Source organism: Apodemus sylvaticus, chromosome 15 (assembly GCF_947179515.1).
Source record: "Apodemus sylvaticus chromosome 15, mApoSyl1.1, whole genome shotgun sequence".
In the NCBI taxonomy this organism is placed as follows: Eukaryota; Metazoa; Chordata; class Mammalia; order Rodentia; family Muridae; genus Apodemus; species Apodemus sylvaticus.
This window is the reverse complement of record NC_067486.1, coordinates 63,057,118-63,084,157: the sequence shown is the minus strand read 5'-3', so window position 1 is coordinate 63,084,157 and position 27,040 is coordinate 63,057,118. Positions and strand designations below refer to the sequence as shown.

The following is a 27,040-nucleotide window of genomic DNA, read 5'->3' as shown; positions in this document are numbered from 1 at the left end:
GTCCATGGCTATAGCTATTGTTTTTTTCATTAGCATGCCAAGCACTTCAAATCCATGGCTATAGCTATTCTTTTTTTCCTTAGCATGCCAAGCATGTCAAGTCCATGGCTATAGCTATTGTTTTTGTCTAGAATTTTATTCCACCATGTATTATTTAACTCATTAATTATTTCAAGTTTCTTCTTTAAATCTCATTCTCTTAACAAGGCCAATGATAAATATTTATTAAGCATACAAAAATATAAATAAAAATTATTGTACAAATCTGTATATATTGATAATAATTAGAATACTTCTAAAAGTGAAGATTTAGCATACACTAGCTGATAGGAGGCCCCCAATACATATATAGCACAGGACTGCCTGGTATGGAGAACCCAGGGAGTGGAGGGGTCTGGTGTAGTGGAGGGTGGGGAGATAGGGACATCCTCATGGAGATGGGGGTGGGGATTAGGGGTGGGGGGAGGAAGGGAGGAGGTATGGGATGTGGAACAGTCAGAGGGTGGACCAGGAAGAGATTTTCACATTCCTTTAACTCAACTAAATGAAGGAAACTGATATAAAAGAAAAATTAAAATATAAATGGGTTGGCACAGTAGCTTAGCAAGTAAAGGTGCTTGAAAAGTACCTTTAAAGTAAAGAAGCCATCGAACTGAGCTTCATCCCCAGGACCCACAAGGTAGAAGGAAAGAAAAGATTCTTACAGGTTGTCCTCTGACTGTCACATGTACAGTATGGTGTGTGTGTGTGTGTGTGTGTGTACATGCACACAAATATAAATATATGTGAACTTATTTTCCACTATCTACAATTTAATAAATTTTTTTTTGCTTGTAGCGTTTTCTTCCAATTAATTCATGCTTACTCTTTCTTTTTGAAAATCTTTTAAAAAATCAGAAGTTATACATTACTGCTAATTATATAGCTTTTGCTTTTGAAAACTTATCTCTAAAGTTTCTGTACATATTTCATAAGAAATTAGGAAACAAACTAGAATTTCTTTAGAAATATATACATATATTGTTTTATGGGGCTTAGAAAAAAACTCGCACTTAGGCTAAATTCTCCAAATATCTAACACTAAAAACAACTGTATGACAATGTAAAGCAATAACTTATAAATCCTATGAAATTAAAAGCATAAAAGGAAGATAAATTTGCCTAAGAACTTTACATGCTAAGCTTTTTATTATGTTGTTAAATGTAACTTCAATATATTGTGTAAAATGTTTAACAATAATTACTAGTTAGGAAAAAGTGATTAGGGTTTGGCCTTGTTAAACTTCCCATTTTATAAAATTAATGTTTTCTTTAGAATCATTTTGGGAATAATGTAAATAGGTAAATGAAGTATTGAAGTACTGTGTCTGTTGGGGGTGATTCAAAGAAAATCCTGCTTTTCTAACTCACCTAACAAGAGAGAGCAGTAATTTTATCTGTTACCTTGTGCAAGAGTTGTGTGACTGACAGTGGAGTGCGCTTCGGCACTTGGTAGTGGCTCTTACCTGAGGCATGGGATGCTGTCCTTTGTCACTCCTTCACTAGACACAGTATTAGTACTTCCAGAAAGACTCCTTGAAGAAGGAAGTTGAGAGGAGAGATCTGGAAATGGAGGACTTGTTTCTGGCTCGGGAGTAATAATGTCTTCAACATCGCACTGAAGTCGTACCTCTAATGACTTAAAAAAAGGTTGCTTTAATTTAGTCTAATAATAATGACGATGATAATAGGCACATTAATATATCTTGGTTTTTATAAATTATTCTGAATTATTTCAATCTGAATTAAGTAATTGGATTATATGGATTACTTAATGACAATCACCAAAAAAGAAAAAGAAAAAACAAAAACAAGATAAAAAAACATAAGTTTTAATTTCTCAGAACTATAAAAGAAAGAAACTTATTACTAAAAGTAAATTCCTTTTTGTGGGGAGGGTTTGAGACAAGGTTTTTCTGTGTACCTCTGGCTGTCCTGTTAATTCTGTAGACCAAGCTGGTCTAAATCTCAGAGAACTGCCTGCCTCTACGTTCTGAGTGCAGAGGTTAAAGGTGTGTGCCCTCACGTCCCAGTATTTACCTTCACATCATATTTGTGTGGCAGAAAATTTTATATACTGAATATTCTTTTCCTTTCTCAAGTTTATTTTGCTAACTTGACACAAGCTAGAGTCATTTTGAAAGAGGGACTCTTTTTTTTTAATTCGATATATTTTTTATTTACATTTCCAATGGTTTCCTCTTTTCTAGCCCCCCACTCCCCGAAAGTCCCGTAAGCCCCCTTCTCTCTCCCTGTTCTCCCATCCACCCCTTCCCACTTCCCCGTTCTGGTTTTGCCCTATACTGCTTCACTGAGTCTTTCCAGAACAAGGGGCCACTCCCCCGTTCTTCTTGTACGAAAGAGGGACTCTTAATTGAGAAAATGTCCCCCAAAAGAGTGGCATTGTAGACAAACCTGTGGGACATTTTCTTAGTGATTGGTTGGGGGCGGCCAACTGTGGACTTGGGCAGGTGGACTTGAGTTGTATAAGACAGTAGGATAAGCAAGCCTTGGGGAGCGAGCCAGCAGGCAGTGTTGCTCCACCATGTCTGTGTGAGTTCTAGCCTGCAGGTCCATACCCTGCCGGAGTTCCCACACTGCTTGAGTTCCTGCATGACTTAGAGTGGTTAAGAACATCTGGAAGTATGAATGAAATAAATAATTTCCTCTTTTTGCTTTTGGTCATGGTGCTTTATCATAATAAGAAAAACCCTAACTAAGACAATTTCTTACAATAGGAAATCATAATTTGGTGGATGATTTAAACAAAAGGAGAAATTAACGGTTACTCCAATATAGAAATTAATATTTATTACAGTGTAATGAGCACATTGACACTTAAAACGGATTATAGTAATGTTACTAAGCTTTCTATAATAATGATCTTTAAACTACTAGAAGCTTCTACCAGTGACAACATGGTTATTGAGTTATTGAGTACTTACTACTATACAGTGCTGATGCTGCTGTAACATCATTATAAAAATCAGATCAAATTAGCATGCATTTTTCCACTTAAGCTTTGTTCTCTATTTTCTATTTTTTTTAACACAGGAAATTATATGGGCGGGTGTATAAATTGTCCCCAGACTATATTACAGCCTATTAATTGCTCAGAGCCACACACAGAGATAATTAGTGGTAAAGTTAGGATTGAAACTTAAGCACCTGTGACCTCATGCCCTAAACTTTCAATATACTCTAAAAGAATGACATTACTTTTAGTTGAGGTAAACATACACACACACACACACACACACACACACACACACACACACACACACACACAAAAGCCTATATGAGATAATCTTTATACTCTGGTAAAGAGGGTAAAATATATAGAACAGAATGGAGAAATTACCGGCATATTAACTTAGATGTAGCTGATGCCACAATAACACCATTGTTCTATATAATCAGAATTTCATGTAATGGCAAGGTAATAGTAATGTACCATTATAATTATTTTTAACTATATATAATGTTGCTCCATAAAAACTATTAGAAGTAACTTTATTACAGTTGAGAATCACTTATAACAGCTAATTATTAACAAGAAAACAAACAACAGCTAAATTTTTAAAAAGGATAAAGCCTTATACCGCTCCTGGGCATATATCCAGAGGATTCTTCAGCATGCAATAAGGACACATGCTCCACTATGTTCATAGCAGCCCTATTTGTAGTAGCCAGAAGCTGGAAAGAACCTAGGTGTCCTTCAACAGAGGAATGGATACAAAAAAATGTGGTATATTTACACAATGGAGTACTATTCAGCCATTAGAAACAATGAATTCCTGAAATTCTTAGACAAATGGATGGAGCTGGAGAACATCATACTAACTGAGGTAACCCAGTCTCAAAAGATCAATCATGGTATGCACTCACTGATAAGTGGATATTAGCCTAGAAACTTGGAATACCCAGGACATAATCCACACATCAAATGAGATACAAGAAGAAAGGAGGAGTGGCCCCTGGTTCTGGAAAGACTCAGTGCAAGAGTATAGGGGAATTCCAGAACAGGGAAATGGGAAGGGGTGGATGGAAGAACAGGGGGACGGAAGAGGGCTTATGGGACTTGCAGGGAGTGGGGACCCAGAAAAGGGGAAATCATTTGAAATGTAAATAAAAAGTATGTCAATTAAAAAAAAAAAGGACATAGCCACACTAATTAGACACTTATACAGAAAGCAAAACTCTACACTCTCTAATTAAATACATTGTGCATATATGCATATACTTGCTAGGCATATAATACCTATTTTAAAATGTGTTATGTATTATAATAAGTATTTTTTTCATTAAGTTATTTTATGATGCAATTATATTGACAATGTTTAGGAGGAATTGACTCAGTTTAGCCATGTAGGTGCAAAACTGAAGAGATACAAAGATATATAACAAAAGACAACCATGTGGTGCTCAATTTGTAGGAAAATTAATTTAACCATTAGAAACAATGAATTCCTGAAATTCTTAGACAAATGGATGGAGCTGGAGAACATCATACTAAGTGAGGTAACCCAGTCTCAAAAGATCAATCCTGGTATGCACTCACTGATAAGTGGATATTAACCTAGAAACTTGGAATACCCAAGAAATAATCCACTTATTAAATGATGTCCAAGAAGAATGGATGAGTGGCCCCTGGTTCTAGAAAGACTCAGTGCAAGAGTATAGGGGAATTCCAGAACAGGGAAGTGGGAAGGAGTAGATGGAGGAAGAGGGGGAGGGAAGAGGGCTTATGGGACTTGCGGGGAGTGGGGACCCAGAAAAGGGGAAATCATTTGAAATGTAAATAAAGAATATATCGAATAAAAAAAAAGAAAAATTAATTTAAAATAGCAAGCTTATTTTGACATTGAGGTAAAATAAGAATTATATTATTTAATTAGAATTAAAGTTAAGAGAACTTTTTATTTAAAAACAAACTACTTTTTAATAAATTAAGTTTATTTATTAACACTTAGAAATTTATTTAGAAATTTAGAAATTATTTAATTCAGACCAGGTTTCCTGCCCCCCTTTGACCATTTAGTTCCCAGATAAAAGACATACACAACTTTTATATTTTTAATAAGCCTTAAACAGCACAAGAGATGGGCCGATATCTACCTTCTACGCTATTAGAATCTACTTTCTTGTAGATAACTCTGAATTATTACTCCTTATTTACTATGTTTCATCTAGGCTGCTCTTAACTCTAACTGGCCAGCCCTCAGGGGCCACATTCTTACGGCTCAGCTAACCCATGACAGCTTCTCCTTCTTCCTCCTGCACTTTCCCCCCTCAAGGTTCTCCTCCGAACCCCAAGCTCAGGAAACCTAAACCCCACCTATGTCTCTTCTGTCCCACTAGCTATTGGCATCTTTATTTACCAATCAGAAATATCCTGGGGGCAGGGTCTACCTAGCTATTGGCTGTTGGCATCTTCATTTACCAATCAGAAATATCCTGGGGGCAGGGTCTACCTAGCTATTGGCTGTTGGCATCTTCATTTACCAGTCAGAAGTAATTTGGGGGCAGTGTCTCTTGAGCCTACGGACAGACTCAAGGATTTGGGGGCCCACACTTAAGCATTTCAATAGACAACGAGAGCAAACCTCATCAATCTTGATGCCTTAAAAACCATACCCAGTGGTAGTTGAAATAATATTGCTTTCATTTAGGAACTATAAATAGGAAAGATAAATCTCAAGTGACTTACCACTATTTCTGTTGTGATTTCATGTCTGCTGAATTTATAAATTATGACATATGCAGAGACTCCAGATACACAAAATATTCTGCTCTCTGGACACCAGTAAATCATCTGAACAGCAAAAGGATCTTCCTCTACAATCTCACATGTCTGTTTGCCGTCTCCTGCCTTCTGCTTTTCAAATACTTTGGAAGTTTTTAGCTTGTACAACATCTGTAGTGTCACTATAAAATAATAAAACGCAGTTATTTCCTAATTTGATTTTAATTCTTAGACATTGTTCAAGTTTTTTCAATGTATTTGTTGAATCACAAAACTAAAACTCCAATAGAGCAAATTATGTTTACATAGTAAACCCTCAGTGAAGTGCCCTCATGGCAGCAGTATCGAGAGATCTGAAGGAAAAAAATGTTTATGAGCATTGGAGCTAAGAAAATGGAAGAAATAACTCTCCTCCAGATGAGATGGTCTCATTTTTTTCACAGTAAGTCATTTAACTCTTTGATAAGAGTTTGATACAATTTTCTAGATTTTTTTTAAAATAGAAATCATTTAGGAAAGATCTCATCTGAGTGTTCCTAGTTAAGAAAGGGTCAAGTATAAGCTTAAAAAACTCTGGGTTTATAAATGGTTTTCAATAATATTTACTTTGGGGAAGCCATTCCACTTTAGAACAAAATAAAAACACAATTTTCCCCAACAAAACAAAACTCGTTTTATAAATAATCTTTGAGAGGTCAGTCCAATTTGAGATAATTCTACAAAGTAACTGGCCTGAACATTTTGTTTGCTTTGGCTTTGGCGTGATCTCTCTGAGTAGCTCTGGCATTGCTGGAACTGGCTCTGTAGAGTAGGCTATCCTTGAACTCACAAAGATCCACCTGCCTCTGCACCTTGGGTGCTGGTATTAAATACCTGTACCACCACTACCTGGCTTTGGCTTGAACTTTTAAAATTTGTCAATAACAGGAAATACCAAGGCCCACTCTAGACTTTAAGAATCTCAAAATATGAGTAAATTAAAAACATGATCCTTTTTTGTTGTTGTTTGTTGCTGGTTTAAAGGATATCACTGAGCTAGCTGCAAAGGTTGAAACAGACTTGTAGAGAAGGCAGCATCTTGTGTCATATTTAATTGCTTTTTCTTGTATTTCTTTTTTTCAAAATTAATGCCTCATGGTTACACATGCTCAGAAACTTCAACATCATTGCTACTTCTTCTTCTCTTCCTATTTTTGACTAAGTTTTAATTAACTTCCTAAGATTTAACTACCTAACAAAATTTATGTTAGCTGTTGATCCATTAAAATATCCTTTCTACTTAGGCTGGTAGTGAACAAATGTAATCCTAGAACGTGATTGGCTATAGCTGAGAGTCTTAAGATATAGGCTAACTAAATAGGATAGTAAAATTATCCTGTCTGAAAGATAAACAAATGCATAAATATATAAGTAATCTGTCTGAAACTTACTGGTCCAAATAAATCTCTACCATTTCTGATTAAAATAGCATTTGATCATACTACATTTAGAAACAGTTTGACATGTATTTACATGTGTGCATTTCTTTCTCTTAAGATCATGTTTTGTGAATGACATGGCATAATGTCACTGGGCATAATGTATATGGCCATAATGAAGACTTAGGTAAGGTTGCAGGCCCTTGCATATTGACCACATATGTTTTTCCTTCAATTACTTAATTGTTAAAAAAACTAAAAAGAATTTTTAGTGTTATCAAATAATTTCTCTTGCTTCTTATGGACCCATAGAGTGGGATAGCAAAGCTGAGAACAGAGGAATGAGAGCGCTTCTCAAACACCACACAGGTCGGACACAGAGGGCATTCCTAGAACAGTAATCTGGTAAAGCTTGGTTCTTTTCCTGATGCAACATGCTTTAAGATTGGATTGCTGAAAGAATGCCTATAGTCTTGTTGATTTAATATTATTGAATATAATTAGAGCAGAGATACATTAAGCTGATCTAAAATACATATAATAAATATTGTAAGAAAGCATTATAATTATGCTAAAATATTTCCTGAAATGACAATTATTCAAATTAAAAGGTGGTAAATGACCATCAATGAATTTTGAAAAAATATTTTGTTGAATGGGGATAAATATAAACTTACTTGCTGAAGCATCCCAAAATTTTATTGTTCCATCAGCATGACTAGGTAAAAATAAATTACCATTAATTAAAGTATGCCAAATAAAACACTCACCCCAGATACATAGAACATTCAGTTACTGTTATTATATATTCATTAAAATCATTATAATGAATGTTGATTTATGAGAAACTATTTCTAAGTTCAAAACAATAATATTTTTAAAAAAGGACACACTGAACTTTAAAGAAAAAGAAAAAAGCATTAAATTTTCTTACTGTAATATACACATCATAGAGAACAGTACAATAACTTATGAAAAAATAATATTTTAAAATAGAATTAGCATTTAATGAAAAAGATAGGTTGAATATTATTAAAATATAAAAGCAAAAATCAAAGCTGATCTAAGATCACTATGATTTATTGATAATTTATCCCAATTTTATACAAACTAATCTACAAAACAAAGAGGCTAGAGTTCTTCCTAATACATTTGGGAAAGTCAGCATTATCTGACACCAAACGCAGAGAAAAAAATGCAGGTAAAGAAAGTTCAACAGTATCCCATTAGGAACAGACAAAAACCTGGTCAAGAAAATATGTATAAGTAAAAGCTAAAATATGTAGAGTTCTTTCTTCCTTTCTTCCTTCCTTCCTTCCTTCCTTCCTTCCTTCCTTCCTTCCTTCCTTCCTTTCTTTCTTTCCTTCCTTACTTCCTTCCTTCTTTCTTTCTTTTTTTACTTTTTTTTCCCTGAGGGTTACCCTGTAGGAGGACCAGCAGTCTCAATTAATCTGGACCCCTGGGATCTCTCAAACACTGGACCACCAAACAGACAGCGTATGCTAGCTGATATGAGGCCCCTAGCACACATACAGCAGAGGACTGCTGTGTTCTTTCAGAGATGATGCACCTAACCACCAGAAGATTGGAGGCCCCAAGGAATTTAGAGGTCCCGGGCGTAGGGTAGGGACATCCACATGGAGGTAGGAAGAAGGGAGGAGGTATGGGACATGAACAGTCAGAGGGTGAACAGGGATTGGCAGGGTGGGGAATAAAATATGGATTGTATAAAAATAATTAATAAAAAATTTAAAAAAGAGAAATTTCTTATAACCAAGAGAAATCTGACTTAGAAAAACAAAAGCAAGTAAACATTTTAACAAAAAAAACCAGTTGGCAAACTAGAATGGAACGAGAATGAAAACTTACATAAGAAAATACATTTGTTTTGGTCAAATGATACAAAAGTCAGTAGAGACCGAGTCATCATTATTAATGAAGAAACATGACTGATGAAGAGAATTGCCTTTCATTTGGTAACAACCATGTACACACATTGCCTAATATACATGATTATAAAAGAACATGTTTTTCCCCCTTAGATGAGGAACAAAGAAAAAATATCTACTTTCACAATCTTATTGACTGCTATGATGGAGGAATTAAACATTTCATTAAGAAAGACAAATTACGGGGCGGCGGCGGCAGCGGCAGCGGCAGCAGTGGCTGCTCCAGCTGAAGGGCCATCAGCAGTGGAACCAAGGCGTCACAGGGACCAGTTAGGCCCTGCGCCCACGACCACTGACCTTCGCTGACCAGCCGGGCAGCAAGCAGCTGCAGTTGTGTGGCGCCTTTCCTGCACGGAGGCCACTTCAGAACTCGGCCTCCCACCAGTCAGGAGAGGTGCATCTATCTTGGTTCCGGACTCCGGGGAACGGACAGACTGAGGTACACAAACATAATCCGAGGCCAACACCGCGGTGGTCTGAGCCCGACGGGCGTTGGCCTGCACCCAGGCCCTGGGCGGGTCGGGGGGCCATCGGGGTGCCAACCCAGCCAGGAGGTTTTTTGCCCAGGCCTGCGAGCGCGCCGCCGCCATTTTGTCTGCAGGACGACAGAGAGCTCAGGTGGGCAGACCTGTAACAGGCATAGCCTAAGGCTAACAAAGCGGGGGTCCAGGCCCCAAAAGGCACAGGACTGACCCCAAGAACTGGGCGGCTTGGTGGGCCATCTGTGAGTCAACCCGCCCAGGTGATTGTTAGCAAAGCAGACTCTCCCGGCACTTTCAGGGAGCGCGGGCACGCACGCCTGCCCACCATCCTAGTCACCTGGCAGACCCAATTAACAGTCATAGCCCTAGGGGAACTTTGCTCGGACCTTGCCCTCCCAGGCTTTTGCCTGGACTCAGGGACTGGGCGGCCAGGCTAACCTTGTGTGCGACAGCCCGGTTGGCAGATCGGCTGCCCAGCGGAGTGAGCGGAACACAGGGGAGGTCACAGTAGCATACACCATTGGCACTCCCTGGGGGTGCACACAGGCTCCATCTGGTCCACAGACACAACCTGGGGCAAGGCCTCAGGCAGAAGCCCATAGCTCTACTCTCTCCGCTTCCGGATCCAGATCAGTCTGGGCGGCAGCATTACATCTCCAAGTCCTGCAAGTGGCTAGCTGGGCTTCCGGGCAGCCAGCTGGGAGAAGTCAGTGTGCTCCAGTGAATCCAGCGGGCCCCAGCGGGAGCCTTCGGGTGCCTGCTTTGGGATCGGAACAGCCTGGGCAGCAGCACACTGTCTACAAGCAGTGCAGGAGGTAAGCTGTGCACCAGAGGCCAACTGGGAAGGGGCAGCTTGCACTGGTGAGTCCAGCACTGACAAGATAAACTAACACCAGTGAGAACTAGATGGCAAAAGGCAAACGCAGGAACGTCACTAACAGAAATCAAGGCAATATGGCAACATCTGAACCCAATTCTCCTCTACCAACATGTCCTGGATACCCCATCACACCAGTAAAACAAGATTTGGATTTAAAATCACTGGTCATGATGCTGGTACAGGAACACATGAAGGACATACATAAAGAAATTCAGGAGAAAATGGATCAAAAGTTAGAAGCCCTTGCAAGGGAAACACAAAAATCATTGAAAGAAATCCAGGAGAATACAAAAGCCAACAAGGAGGAAATGCAAAAAACACTTAAAGAAATACAGGAGAACTTTGGTCAACAGGCTGAGGTCATGAAAGACGAAATACAAAAATCTCTTAAAGAAATACAAGAGAACTTTGGTCAACAGGCTGAGGGCATGAAAGACGAAACACAAAAATCTCTTAAAGAATTACAGGAAAACACAAACATGCAAGTGAAGGAGCTAAGCAAAACCATCCAGGATCTAAAATCAGAAGTAGAAACAACTAAGAAAACTCAAAGGGAGACAACTTTGGAGATAGAAAGCCTTGGGAAGAAATCAGGGGACAGAGATGCAAATATCAACAACAGAATACAAGAGATAGAAGAAAGAATCTCAGATGCTGAAGATTCCATAGAAACCATGGACTCAACAGTTAAAGAAAATGCAAAATGCAAAAAGCTTGTAACCCAAAATATCCAGGAAATCCAGGACACAATGAGAAGACCAAACCTAAGGATTATAGGCATAGATGAGAGTGAAGATTTACAACTTAAAGGGCCAGCAAATATCTTCAATAAAATTATGGAAGAAAACTTCCCTAACCTAAAGAGAGAGATGCCCATGAATATACAAGAAGCCTACAGAACTCCAAACAGACTGGACCAGAACAGAAATACTTCCCGTCACATAATAATCAAAACACCAAATGTTCTAAACAAAGAAAGAATACTAAAGGCAGTAAGAGAAAAAGGCCAAGTAACATATAAAGGAAGACCTATCAGAATCACAGCAGACTTTTCACCTGAGACTATGAAGGCTAGAAGGTCCTGGGCAGATCTCATGCAGACTCTAAGAGAACACAAATGCCAACCAAAACTACTATATCCAGCAAAACTCTCAATCACCATAGATGGAGAAACTAAGATATTTCATGACAAAACCAAGTTTACCCAATATCTATCCACAAACCCGGCCCTAAAAAGGATAATAGGAGGACAACACCAATACAAGGAGGGAAACTTCACCCTGGAAAAAACAAGATAGTAACCCTTCATCAAACCCAAAAGAAGTTAAGCATTCAAATTTAAAAAATAACGTCAAAAATGATAGGAAGTAACAATCACTATTCCTTAATATCTCTTAACATCAATGGACTTAATGCCCCAATAAAAAGACACAGACTAACTGAATGGATACGTAAACAGGACCCTACATTTTGCTGCTTACAGGAAACACACCTCAGGGTCAAAGACAAACACTACCTTAGAGTAAAAGGCTGGAAGACAATTTTACAAGCAAATGGTCTCAGGAAACAAGCTGGAGTAGCCATTTTAATATCAGATAAAATTGACTTTCAACCCAAAGTCATCAAAAGAGACCCTGAGGGACACTTCTTGCTGGTCAAAGGAAAAATACAAAAAGAAGAACTGTCAATCCTGAACATCTATGCCCCAAATGCAAGGGCACCCTCTTTCGTAAAAGAAACTTTATTAAAACTAAAAGCACACATTGCACCTAACACAATAATTGTGGGTGACTTCAACACTGCACTTTCCTCAATGGACCGATCAGGAAAACAGAAACTAAACAGGGACACAATGAAACTAATTGAAGCTTTGGACCGATTAGATTTAACAGATATATATAGAACATTCTATCCTAAAACAAAAGAATATACCTTTTTCTCAGCACCTCATGGTACCTTCTCCAAAATCGACCATATAATTGGTCACAAGACAGACCTCAACAAATATAAGAAGATAGAACTAATCCCATGCCTCCTATCTGATCACTATGGAGTAAAAGTGGTCTTCAATAGCAACAGAAACAACAGAAAGCCCACATACACGTGGAAACTGAACAATACTCTACTCAATGATACCTTGGTCAAGGAAGAAATAAAGAAAGAAATTAAAGACTTTTTAGAACACAATGAAAATGAAAACACAACATACCCAAATCTATGGGACACAATGAAAGCAGTGCTAAGAGGAAAACTCATAGCCCTGAGTGCCTCCAAAAAGAAAATGGAGAGAGCATACATTACCAGCTTAATGACACACCTGAAAACCCTAGAACAAAAAGAAGCTATTTCGCCCAGGAGGAGTAGAAGGCAGGAAATCATCAAACTCAGGGCCGAAATCAATCAAGTAGAAACAAAGAGAACCATACAAAAAATCAACAATACCAGGAGCTGGTTCTTTGAGAAAATCAACAAGATAGATAAACCCTTAGCCAGACTGACCAAAGGGCACAGAGAAAGTATCCAAATTAACAAACTTAGAAATGAAAAGGGAGATATAACAACGGAAACTGAGGAAATCCAAAAAATCATCAGATCCTACTACAAGAGCCTATACTCAACACAACTGGAGAATCTGGAGGAAATGGACAATTTCCTTGACAGATACCAAATACCAAAATTAAATCAGGACCAACTAGACCATCTAAACAGTCCCATAATGCCTAAAGAAATAGAAGGAGTCATAGAAAGTCTTCCAACCAAAAAAAGCACAGGACCAGATGGCTTCAGTGCAGAATTCTACCAGACCTTCAAAGAAGAGTTAACACCAATACTCTTCAAACTATTCCACAAAATAGAAACAGAAGGAACACTACCCAATTCCTTCTACGAAGCCACAATTACGCTGATACCAAAGCCACACAAAGATCCAACAAAGAAAGAGAACTTCAGACCAATTTCCCTTATGAACATCGATGCAAAAATACTCAATAAAATTCTTGCCAACCGAATCCAAGAACACATCAAAACGATCATCCACCATGATCAAGTAGGCTTTATCCCGGGAATGCAGGGTTGGTTCAATATACGGAAATCCATCAATACAATCCACTACATAAACAGACTCAAAGAACAAAACCACATGGTCATTTCATTGGATGCTGAAAAAGCATTTGACAAAATTCAGCATCCCTTCATGCTTAAAGTCTTGGAGAGAACAGGAATTCAAGGCCCATACCTAAACATAGTAAAAGCAATATACAACAAACCGGTAGCCAGCATCAAACTAAATGGAGAGAAACTTGAAGCAATCCCACTGAAATCAGGGACCAGACAAGGCTGCCCCCTTTCTCCTTATCTTTTCAATATTGTACTTGAGGTACTAGCTCGGGCAATTCGACAACATAAGGAGGTCAAAGGGATACAAATTGGAAAGGAAGAAGTCAAACTATCATTATTTGCAGACGACATGATCGTCTACCTAAGTGACCCAAAGAACTCCACTAGAGAGCTCCTACAGCTGATAAACAACTTCAGCAAAGTGGCAGGTTATAAAATCAACTCAAGCAAATCAGTGGCCTTCCTATACTCAAAGGATAAGCAGGCTGAGAAAGAAATTAGGGAAATGACCCCCTTCACAATAGCCACAAACAGTATAAAGTATCTTGGGGTGACTCTTACCAAACATGTGAAAGATCTGTATGACAAGAACTTCAAGACTCTGAAGAAGGAAATGGAAGAAGACCTCAAAAAATGGGAAAACCTCCCATGCTCATGGATCGGTAGAATCAATATAGTTAAAATGGCCATTTTGCCTAAAGCACTATACAGACTCAATGCAATACCCATCAAAATCCCAACTCAATTCTTCACAGAGTTAGAAAGAGCAATTATCAAATTCATCTGGAACAACAAAAAACCCAGGATAGCTAAAACTATTCTCAGCAACAAAAGGAAATCTGGGGGAATCAGTATCCCTGACCTCAAGCAATACTACAGAGCAATAGTGTTAAAAACTGCATGGTATTGGTACAGTGACAGGCAGGAGGATCAATGGAACAGGATTGAAGATCCAGAAATGAACCCACTCACCTATGGCCACTTGATCCTCGACAAAGAGGCTGAAAACATCCAATGGAAAAAAGATAGCCTTTTCAACAAATGGTGCTGGTTCAACTGGAGGTCAGCATGCAGAAGAATGCGAATTGATCCATCCTTGTCTCCTTGTACTAAGCTCAAATCCAAATGGATCAAGGACCTCCACATAAAGCCAGACACTCTGAAGCTAATAGAAAAGAAACTGGGGAAGACCCTTGAGGACATCGGCACAGGGAGAAAGTTTCTGAACAGAACACCAATAGCGTATGCTCTAAGAGCAAGAATTGACAAATGGGACCTCATAAAATTACAAAGTTTCTGTAAGGCAAAGGACACCATCAAGAGGACAAATCGGCAACCAACAAATTGGGAAAAGATCTTCACCAATCCTACATCAGATAGAGGGCTAATATCCAATATATATAAAGAACTCAAGAAGTTAGACTCCAGAAAATCAAACAACCCTATTAAAAAATGGGGTACAGAGTTAAACAAAGAATTCTCGCCTGAAGAACTTCGGATGGCGGAGAAGCATCTTAAAAAATGCTCAACTTCATTAGTCATTAGGGAAATGCAAATCAAAACAACCCTAAGATTTCATCTTACACCAGTCAGAATGGCTAAGATTAAAAATTCAGGAGACAGCAGGTGTTGGAGAGGGTGTGGAGAAAGAGGAACACTCCTCCACTGCTGGTGGGGTTGCAAATTGGTACAACCACTCTGGAAATCAGTCTGGCGGTTCCTCCGAAAACTGGGCACCTTACTTCCAGAAGATCCTGCTATACCACTCCTGGGCATATACCCAGAAGACTCCCCACCATGTAATAAGGATACATGTTCTACTATGTTCATAGCAGCCCTATTTGTAATTGCCAGATGCTGGAAAGAACCCAGGTATCCCTCAACAGAAGAGTGGATGCAAAAAATGTGGTATATCTACACAATGGAGTACTATTCAGCCATTAGAAACAATGAATTCATGAAATTCTTAGGCAAATGGATGGAGCTAGAGAATATCATACTAAGTGAGGTAACTCAGACTCAAAAGGTGAATCATGGTATGCACTCACTAATAAGTGGATATTAACCTAGAAAACTGGAATACCCAAAACATAATCCACACATCAAATGAGGTACAAGAAGAAAGGAGGAGTGGCCCCTGGTTCTGGAAAGACTCAGTGAAACAGTATTCAGCAAAACCAGAACCGGGAAGTGGGAAGGGGTGGGTGGGAGGACAGGGGAAGAGAAGGGGGTTTGCGGGACTTTCGGGGAGTGGGGGGGGGCTAGAAAAGGGGAAATCATTTGAAATGTAAATAAATTATATCGAATAAAAAAATGTTTAAAAAAAAAAAAAGAAAGACAAATTATGAGGCAACAAGCTGAAAGGAAGAAATAGAATTGCTTTGATTTGCAGAGCTTATAATAGATATGCACCAAAACCTCAATTACTCAATGAGAGTGAAAATTAAATGAAGTCCAGTATATAAAAATAAATACTGTGTCTTTGTAGCAGAAAAAACTTGGAAAATTAAAGCATAAATTATCATTTATAATAAGATACTACAAGACATTTAGATAGAAACCATTATAATTTATACTAGAGCCATATGCTAAAAAAATCTGATAAGAGGAAAAGAATTACTGATAAAATGACAGAGACAGTATGCTTCTGATGGTAATTCTTATACTAGTTCTAGTAAACAACATATAGATTCAACATAATCTTTAGTAGAATGCTTAAAAATTTGTAGAAATAAACTAATTACAAATTTATATGTAAAGGAACTATTTAATAGTCAAAATATTTTTGAAAAAATAGAAATTAGAGGATTAAACTACTTATAGTTTTAAATCTCACTCTAAAGATATACTGAAAGTGTTTTTATATTGTGTGTGTGTAGGGGGAATGCATTAGTTCAATGTGGACCCACATTCATGTAAAAGAGTTTGTCTTATTTTTATTCACACTACATCCCCATTGCAGCACTCCCCTCTCCTCCCCTCTCCTCTGCCCTTACAAATCCCTCCCCCCCATTATCCCCTTCTCTTCTCAGAGCAGGGCAAGCACCACTTGGGTGCTACCCCACCCTGGGACATCTAGTCCCAGCAGGACTGAGCATCTCCCCTCCTGCTGAGGCCCAATCTGGCAGTCCAGGTGATGGTAGTCATAAAGAAAGTCATTTACTTCAACAGACTTATTGAATATAGTTTCACACATTGTTAGTAGAGTTTAACTTTTTTTGTTAACTTACATAATAATGTTTCACACTGACACTGTAATCTAGTTTCAGAGCATGTCCAAAGTTGCCTCAGACAAATGTTGAAGCCTCTTTCCCCGTTCCGTGACTAGGACAGTTTTGAGCACTGCTGAGTAGGTGCTGGTAGAGTAGGATGATGCATCCTTTGGGCAGATGCCAAGCAGTATAGCTGAGACTTATAGTAGATTTATTTTTAGTTTAGATTTGTTTTTTTGAGGATACTCCATACTATCCAAAGTTGCATTTCTACCAACAGTGAATAAGAATCCCTCTTTTTCCACAATCTCACTGACAGCCATCAGTTGTTTTGTTGTTCTGAACCATTCTGATTGGGATGAAATGAAATCTCAAAAAATTTTTTTTTAATTTGTAGGAAAATTTCAGATATTTAAGTTGAGAGCTCCCTATTTTGATCTCTAACAACAGAAATGTTCAACTCACTCCCACTCCCATTTTGTTCCTGTCGCTGGAGATGTGGGCATGAGAGGGCGTGACTGAGGCTGGGCCAGGCCTCTGCACAGGAGAGAGAACTGTGTCTGTAGCCCAAGGCAGACTGACTAATCAGGATGACAGCAGAGGGAGGAGGTTGGGATGGAGGAGAAGTGGGAGGTGGCCAGCAGGGATTTGGCAGGAGGGTGAGGGCAGATAAATGGAAGCCAAGGACCTATGAACTGAGTTGAAGTCCACAGACTTGGGCTGGGCCTTGCTGGAGGTCAGATCGGAGAGCTTCTTCAGCTTCTTCTTCAGCTCTAGAGGGAACCTCTATAGCAACTCTTGCACATAGGCGTCATATTGAACTCCACAGTTTTTTTCCACTGGGCTTGATCACATGATTGCAGGTGTAGCAAACATTTATCTCCAAAGTTCTAATTATACAAAGATTCTAATTATATAGGTCTCTCTCACAATAGGTCAGGCCCTTTTCATAGCTCTGGTGCCACAGGAATGGCTTCTCACACTTGGCATGAAGTACTCCACATGCCACCATTTTCGCAGTGTCTCTACTACACAGCCTCAGTGGGCTGGTGGCGGGCCCCACACATGGTGGCACCCAGCTTGTCATGACAAGGCAGGCAGTAGAGCGTACCCTTCAGCTCTTGGGCTCAGAGGTCAGCTCCTTCTCGGTGGGAGCAGTTGAAGTGGTCTGGGTGGTAGGCATCCTGTTTGAACATAAGAGGCTGCCCATCAATGGCCAGCTCACATCAGCCAGCTCCACAAAATGCAGCTCACAACATAAACATCCTGAATTCCAGTTCACTAGCTTCATGGACTTGATGATGTGTCCAGTGAGAAACACACCACAGAATTCACAGCATGGAGCAATCAGCATTTGGAAGATGTGTGAGTACTTATGACCCTCAAACTATAAAAGATCCAGAAGTACTGTGCACACACAAAGCAGTGCTCATGGTAGAGTACTCCAGTGCTATTGAAGATGTGCTCATTAGGGGTAGAGTAGGCCTGGTAGCACTGGTGCAAAGACAGGTTTCTTCTTCTCTTGGAAACTGTGTGTCTAGCCCAGTTGGCAATCCTGGATGTCCCCAAGGTTTTCTGATGCACAATTTGTCACTCATCATATTAGTTGAGTGTTATGTGTGGGAGGACTTTTTTCTTTTGTATCTATTAACCTTTTCCTTGTTTACTTTTCCAAATTTTGACTATGGTGTATTTTGATATGGATTTCTTGGCATTTATTCCAACTTCTAGACTCTGTGGGTTCATGTTGTTTTGCTAATTTGGTAAGTCTTCAGCTATCATTTTTGTGAGTGATTTCCCAGCACTGTCCACATTCTTTTCTCTATCTCACATTACTGAGACCAATAAAGAGATAGGAATATGGCTGCTATTCTGGGAATCCTGGCTTCACATGGTTCTAATGATATCACCAGACATGGGTTTTACTCAATGGAGATGAAAATCTCAGGCCTCTGCTCTACCTTCAGTGAAGGAAATTGGAATATTTCTTTAGAGCCTGGAGATACGTCTAAGCTTTGAAATTTGGCCTTTGTGGGAATGGGCTAGGGTATGCACGTGTGTGTGCGTGCGCGTGTGTTAACTTAATGATCCTAGTTTAAGGATCATGTCTCACTCTTTTCTCATTCTTTGACTAAGGAGAAATCATTACTGTTATTTCCCTTGTCGGTATCTGTTCATAGTCTCAGATTACTGGCTTCTTCAGGTCAAATACTGTGTTAGATAAGGGACTTGTCACCAGTAGTGCAAGAATTACTGTATGCTCCTATTAAAGAAATTATCAACCTGTAAGCTTATGTATATATTTATCTATATCTCTTTGGTTCCTAATATTAGAACATGAGGGCTGGAGAGATGGCTCAGCAGTTAAGAGCACCGACTGCTCTTCCGGAGGTCCTGACTTCAAATCCCAGCAACCACATGGTGGCTCACAACCATCTGTAATGAGATCAGATGCCTTCTTCTGGTGTGTCTGAAAATAGCTACAGTGTACTTACATATAATAAATAAATTTCAAAAAAAAAGTAAAAAAAAGTAGGACATGAAGAGTGCTGTTCTACAAAGCAGTGATATTTCTGATGCTATAAAGGTAAGAAAGAAAAGGTTGATTCTGTTAAATGGTTCACATTTCATCACAGCAGGGAGGGTGTGGCAGAAGAGTTCACATCTTGGCAGCTGGAGCATGTGACAGATTATTCACCTCCAGGTAGATGGAAAGAAGCAAAGTAAAAGGAAGGGACGAGACACTAGGTATAACTCCTCAGGGCACATCCTCAGTGGCTTATTTCCTCCAGATGGCTTCTACCTCCTGCACTTTCTCCTTTCTCCCAAGATAGCACTATCAGCTAGACATCGAGAAGGCAATACTTGAGCCTATGGCAGACATTTTTTGTTCACTATAGAAATGGGGATACAAAGCATGATTCCTGAAACTTACAGGAATCATGATATTAGGTTAAGGACTTTCCTGAACTTAATAGTCTATGACTTCCAAATAAAGTATTTCCTGGGAATCACACTCATAATTTTCTTATGATTTTTCTGCTAATATAATCTAAATATAATCCTTTTGTAATAATTCTGTTTCTAACAATTTGATTGTATTTTCTACCAAAGCTAAGAAATATGATTTAAGGTTGTATCTTAGATTCTTACTTCATACTTAAATGATTCTGCCAGAATACAATTACATAAAAGTGTCGACTTAAGTATTTTATTGTTATTAAATTTATAACTTATAATTTGTTATAATTTACAACTTGTAAACCACCTTACTTACCCAGTAATAATAATTTCTGGATAGGTTTGTGCTCCAAGGTTCCAAGCTCCTCCACTGACTGGCCATTCCTAGACAGATTATTGGGGAGAATATGTGGCTTTTATTTTTACAATTAAATGCTTAGAATTTTAAAATTAAATTTTACAAAATAAAAAATAAGTTAATAATGAATCACTACAAAACAGCCAAAGATGAAATGTATAGTTATTATCAATTCCTTTGTTAAACAAATAGATCTGTAAATGTAGAATAATAATTAAATAAATCAATTTAACTAATATTACCAAAAGAAGTATTTTTACAGTGTTGCAATGAATGCCATGCAGTATGTATTGCCAACAAGCTATTGTGGTGCCATTTAACCCAGAACCACATGTATATAATGCTGTTTTTGAATTGTACATTTCCGTTTTCCTGGGCCAATAACGGGAACCATATTAGATGGTTTGTGATAATTGTAAATACTTTAAACTTGAACATTGTAAAGAAAAATCTCATTATGTTAGTAACAAAAGTTTTAAGGATTTTTTGTGTTATTTGTGATAGGATTTCTCTGTGTAGGCATGGCTGTCTTGGAACTCATTTAGACCAGCCTGGCCTCAAACTTTGAGACCCACCTGCTTCTGCCTCCCAAAAGCTGGGATTAAAGGTGTGTGCCACCACCACCTGGCTTATATTTTTTCCTAATGATAATTTTTTTTTAAAAAACTGATTCTTAAAAAACAAAACAAAACAAAACAAAACAAAACCTGATTCTTGAATTTTGTAAAACTTGATCCACATGAAAAAAATTAAAGGTTAGTTATTATGAGTGATATATATATATATATACATACATATATTTATATATGTAATACTAAAATAAGCATGACTGATAAATAGATCTTAGTATGTAATTATATCCCTAGTGCATGGGAAATTTATAATCTTACAGGCTTAGAACTATGCTCCAGTCAGAAAGTTGAATTTTACCAGTTATATCTTTGACAATGTCATCTTGTACTTACAAAGTTTCAGTCAAGTCACCTTGCATGGAAATGCAGAAAATAAAATGACAAGAAAAAGCATGCATGACCATACATACACAAACAGGAAAAATGTACCTTATTACTGTATCCTTGTTTTTTTGTGCTTGACTCCTATAGAATAGAGTACTAGAATCAAATCTGGAGGACAATCGGCAAAATAGCTGTGCATGTGACTGGTGACTCATGAATGTCCATTGGATATGGATTTTCAAAGATTGGAAAACTAATAGATAAAAACAACATATTAGAGTCATTTTGCAAGGATAAAAATATAAAATAATTTTCATGATCAAGTCCTAAAATGTTTATAAACATTATAAATATCACTCTTTTAGTACCATAAAAAGAATCATTTTATTTGAATACTTTAAAAATATGATTATCTATAAATTAGGTGTTAATAATGATAGAGATTAATTTTCTTTCCAGGCTGCCAACATCTCATAATGACACACTTTGTTAATATCAATACAATAACTGCATTAAACTAAAATATTATGTAATAAGTACAGTCTTAAAATTTAGAGCAATTACATATTATATTTAAAAAATTAACATATCTCTTACTATTTAATATTTTACTATTATACCTTTTATACTACTTAAAGGCATATTATTCCTTTAAGTAGCAAAATATTTGTATTATTTTGTATTAAATAGTAAAATATTTGTATTATAGTAGTATACCTTTAAATAGTAATATATTTATAAAATTTTCAAATAAATAAATTTTTAAAATATGTATGCTAGAAGCTAAAAGATATATATGGGTCCTGGAGATTGAACACAGGTTGTCAAGCTTGGTGGCAGATGCCTTTATCCACTAAGCCATGTTACTAACCCCAAGAGTTCTCTTTCTACCAATCAGAAGTGCTATAAAGAACATAGTATTCCAGATTAGGATAGAAGCAAATGCAAATCAAATGGGGAAGAGCAAGTCATATTTAATTAATGAAAAGTAGGTTATCCTTAGTAAATTAGAAATTCTTAATTTCAAAGTAAAAATTGTTAATTGTATCATTATTTTACCTTTTATTTGAAGAATATTTTTATACAATATAATCTGACCATGGTTACAGATGAATAGTTATGGGGGAAATAAGAGTGAATCACTTCAAAGTACAGACCTACACATGAATTTGGTAACAGCAGTAAGGAACAATAGCCAGCTCCTTAAACAGTGAAGAACACAGTGAAGATACTTGGGATCATTATGTTAGCCTATATGCAAAAAAGAAGCACAATACATGCAAGAAAACATAGTTTATGATGTTTAACTTAAGCATTTAGCTTTCTTTCTGATCCCATGGCCTTTTGCATGTTAACCAAGTGTTCTACCTCTAAATCTACAATTGATACTTAGATGTAAAAGTGTGCAAAGAAAAGGATAGGGGGACACAGAATGGGAGGATAAAGTGGGGACAGAGAGGAGACAGACAGCTGTAGGAGGGAATATGGGAAGAGACCCATAAAATTAAAGAACATTTGAGGGATGTTATAAAACTTAATATCATAGAAACCTAGTATATATTACATATATGTGATATATATATAATATAATATCATATATTACATATATTACACGTGTGTGTGTGTGTGTGTGTGTGTGTGTGTGTGTGTGTATGTTATCTAATTGAAATCACCAAATAATGGAGGAGGCAGAATTCCAGCTGGCCATCTTTTGTCTCCAAATGAAGCTTCTAGTACTGGGATTGGGTAATACCTAATTAAATCATAGGCCAAAGTGTCCCCATTGGCATTCCCAAACAACCCAGGATGTTGCCAAGATTATAGGTTGCTCTCCATAAACTGACAATGAGACCCTATTGATGAACAGAACACCTACATAAACATATATCAAACATAAGGGATACAGAATATATTGAATAAAAAAAGATATTTTTATACATAAAAAAAGGGCCAGAGAGGATGGAAGACTCCAAGAAAACGAGGCCTTCTAAATCAACATAATCAAAGCTGATACGACTGAAACAGTATACATGGGGCCTGCACAGGTCTGTCCCAGGTCCTCTGCTTATATATTATGACTTCTAGTTTGGTGCTTTTGTGGAATTCCTGAGTCCAAGAATGAGTGTCTTTCTGATTTTTATGCCCTCTCTTCAGCACTTTTCTTGTTTTGGCTTGACTTTTCTATCTTTAGTGTAATAGCTTTCGTTTTTTATCTTATTATATTTTTAAAAGTGAATGAATGAAAACCTAGGAAATAATATGAGGGTTAGCAACTGAACTGTCATTTATACCTGCTAAGAGAGGAAAATTTCATTTTTTTTCAATGAAGTGACACTGGGTATATCAAGCACTCACAGGAGGCCATGTGCTCAGGAGTAGTAGACTGACATATAATAGATTCCATTGTGTGTGTGTGTGTGTTTGAGGTAGTGTTTTTTTTTTCTTGGTTTTGAGAGTTTTATTGTTGTACCGTGTTTTTGGCTTGTTTTTTGAAAAAGAACTAAAGTTGGATAAGTAGGGAGGGGACAGAGCATGGATGGACTTAGAGGAGGGGAAGAATATAATTGAAATATATTTAAAAGTTAAAAATCATTTTAAATAATAAAAAGCTGTGACTCTCCCACCAAAAAAGGAAAATTTAAGAACCAAGAGGGAACAATTGTTCACCATAATGTTTGTATGAATAAATAAATAAAAAGAGATTGTTGGCAAGTGCATAGAAGAATGTTCAGAAGGGGGGGCAATGGAGTAGAGAGAACACATAACTTGTTTAACATTCAATGCAGTTGAGAAGAAACTATTTGAGAAAAATTAGATTCAGTCTTGATATTTAAATTTATTTAATATTTGATAATAGTGAAAATTAATATAAATTCTAATCATGTTATTAATGTAAACAATTTTTTGACAAAATGCTTATTCACATACTTAAGATGATATGACCCATAAGAACAGAGCTGGTGATATAATTCAGTAAGAGGACATTTCTCTAAAAGCAGTAAGACCTGAGTTCAAATTCCCAGCTTTTTATAAATCTATAGGCTGCCTATTAACACAGCAACTGATAGGTAGATATAAGTTAGTCTCTGGACCGGCTGGTAACTAGCCTAAAAGCAGCATGCTTCCATTCACTGAATAGTCTCAGCTAGAAGAAGAGGGATAGAAGAGGATTTTCAAGGACCTTCCCTTCCTTGTCCTTTACATACATGTACATGGATGCATGAACATATACACTCACATGCATGCACCATATATAACATGTACACGCACACACGCACACACTGTAAGAGTAAATGTATAAAATAGAAATCTGTGTTACACGTATTTTGCCACAATAAAAATTTTAGTGTGTATATAAACTAAATAAATTGAATGTGAAACATCTAGTGGTCATTAGAAATCATTAGATAACTAGATAAGGTATGAAGAAACAAAATATATGACATAGTTGAATACCAATGCTAAAAGTACATTTTAATAAAAATAGACTGTGATTTCTCAAAGAAAGAATAATTCAGGGAACAATGGTGGAATAGAACAACTGTCTCTGTATGGTCAAAATCAGGATTACTAAAAGAATAGAGTGGGGCTAGAGAGAGAGCTCAGCACTTAAGATCACTTGCTGTTATTGCAGAAGATCAGAGTGCAGTTCCCACCACACATATCAGGCAGCTTCACAACCCTGAGCACCTGCACTCACATGCATATACCACATGCAGACACACATACCCACACATAATTGAAAATAAAAAAAATACATCTTAAAAATAAAATAATAGACTCCTAAGAGACAAAGTTCAGGAAAATATCAGAAACACATGAAGGACATGTGCAATGTGAGGAAAAGAAGATGGATGCAGAGAAAAAAAAAACATAAATTGAAGTGAAATCCAAAAACTCTGTGCAGTAGACAAAGGTGGACATTAACTGGTACCTGTTGCCTGTTGGGGTCCAAGATCATTAGTAATCATCAAAGAGGTCCTATCCCCTCTTGAGGACAGGTGCTATAGGAATGCCAAATAGAGAAAGAATACGCAGGCTAAAGAGACAGGACCAGGAAATGAGGATAAGATGGGCAGAAATATGGCCCAAGGAGGCCATGGAGATTTCAACAGAAGTTCAATACAGGGGCTGAACATGCAATTTCCCATATGTTATCTAGAGTAACCAGCCTATAGAAGGTATAGAAGGTACTAAATTCATAACAGCCTGGGTGAGCAACAGTGTAGAAACATGAGATGTATACTGAACATGGTACACACACAATCTCAGCTGAGGACTGTGGTGCATTATTTAAACCCAAGAGCTATCTGGGTGAGAAGAAAACAAAGGCTAAATGCAAGTGGGCCCCCACCTTCCATAGCTCTTAGAGCAAAAACCACCACATACTCCACATAGAAAGTATGATCCTTAGCATACCAAAAACCACCGTGTAGGGGGCAAGAATAGGGTGTCAGACTGTGAGATTCCTAGAGAAGGCAGACAGGCACACTGGAGAGGGCACGCTAGTCTAACATTGTAATAACCAGGACTAGAAGTCCTCCCTTTACCCAGAGTTCATTACAGAAGATACCAGAGTTACACTTTTACTTCAGTTGTTGAGTGCTTTGGGTTTTAACTTGAATTTTTCATGAATAGGATTCTACTAATGTCCATTCCTTTTATGAATCCATAGTGTAATATTTTCTCTATCATTTATTATGCTTCTAACCCTTATACTTTCTATTTAATTTGTACCTTATTCTCCTCAATCCTATTTCTCAAGTGATTTCTCCTTGTACTTCTTAATTGTTAAGACTATTAGCTCTACACAAAACTATAAATTGCTTTTTCCCTAATGGGATCCTTGTGCCTCTGTTTCTGAATCTTTTTGGAGACATAAGTCAAGTAATAAAGTGCTACAAGATAGCACTAGGATTGTAGTCAAATATCAATTTTTTGTAGTCAAAAAACTGATTTCCTTCTAAGTATTACTGGAAAACATAAATTAATAAAACAGCAAACAGAAGGATCAGAACGAATGCTGTGTTAGACTTAGAGATGTTTCTTAGTGAATGATGGTGAATGCAGAGACTCCTGGTGCTGATAACAAGTGACTGGTAAGGACTGAGTCATTACAGATGTTAAAGCCATAATATACATAAATAAGAGCTGAAACAATGTAGGGGACAGGTGGGAAGGAGAAGGACAGTGAAATGTTGTTTTCTGGGTAGGACACTGACTTTGCAGTCACAAACACATAGGAGCTGTGGGGGCCTGAACTGAGCTTGCATTAGAGCCTGTCAACATTATGTCATTGTTTGAGTCAGACCCTTTTTCCATGGGAATTATTGGTTGGTGATGGGTACTGGGGAAAGAAGGATCATTATCTTTGTGGTGTAGCCACTGGCAAATTCGTTTCCAGTAGAAAGTTTCATTTCCACACTCATGCAGATGGCTATGGTTAAATTCAGTGGGTATGGTAGAACATGTGTACTATGAAAACAGAGAGAAGGAATTCTTTAGATAGCAAGGCTTAAACAGGGATAATAAAGAAGAATAAAGACAAAGATGAAATGCAAAAGGAAAGTTAACTGAAACTAAGGAAGTATGAAGAAACCACATGAAAACTGCTGCTTTATAATGAACTAATTAAAAATATACCTTAAAAAGACTTTAAATAGAGGTACTGCTACCCATGGATAAAGAATGCTGATTCAAGAATGCATAGTTTTTTTAATTCGATTTTTTTTATTTACATTTCAAATGATTTACCCTTTTTCTGCCCCCCCCCACTCCCCGAAAGTCCCATAAGCCCTCTTCCCTCCCCCAGTTCTCCCATCTACCCCTTCCCACTTCCCTGTTCTGGTTTTTCCCTGTACTGCTACACTGAGTCTTTCTAGAACCAGGGGGTCAATCCTCTGTTCTTCTTGTACATCATTT

The 27,040-nt window shown here is 37.5% G+C and overlaps 2 protein-coding genes and 1 pseudogene across 3 annotated transcripts in view; all 3 read right to left on the bottom strand.

Annotated features, from left to right (window-relative positions):
* Window positions 1-27,040, bottom strand: part of Eaf2 (ELL associated factor 2) — a 1,192,577-nt gene that overhangs the window by 703,818 nt on the left and 461,719 nt on the right. The window lies entirely within an intron of this gene.
* Window positions 1-27,040, bottom strand: part of Stxbp5l (syntaxin binding protein 5L) — a 331,615-nt gene that overhangs the window by 125,947 nt on the left and 178,628 nt on the right. Inside the window, 7 exon segments of the mRNA XM_052158363.1 lie at window positions 1,506-1,678; window positions 5,750-5,967; window positions 7,881-7,921; window positions 20,121-20,188; window positions 21,224-21,247; window positions 21,249-21,310; window positions 21,313-21,371. Coding sequence (XP_052014323.1) covers window positions 1,506-1,678; window positions 5,750-5,967; window positions 7,881-7,921; window positions 20,121-20,188; window positions 21,224-21,247; window positions 21,249-21,310; window positions 21,313-21,371 — 645 coding nt within the window.
* LOC127666272 (LIM and senescent cell antigen-like-containing domain protein 2) lies at window positions 17,429-19,787 on the bottom strand (annotated as a pseudogene).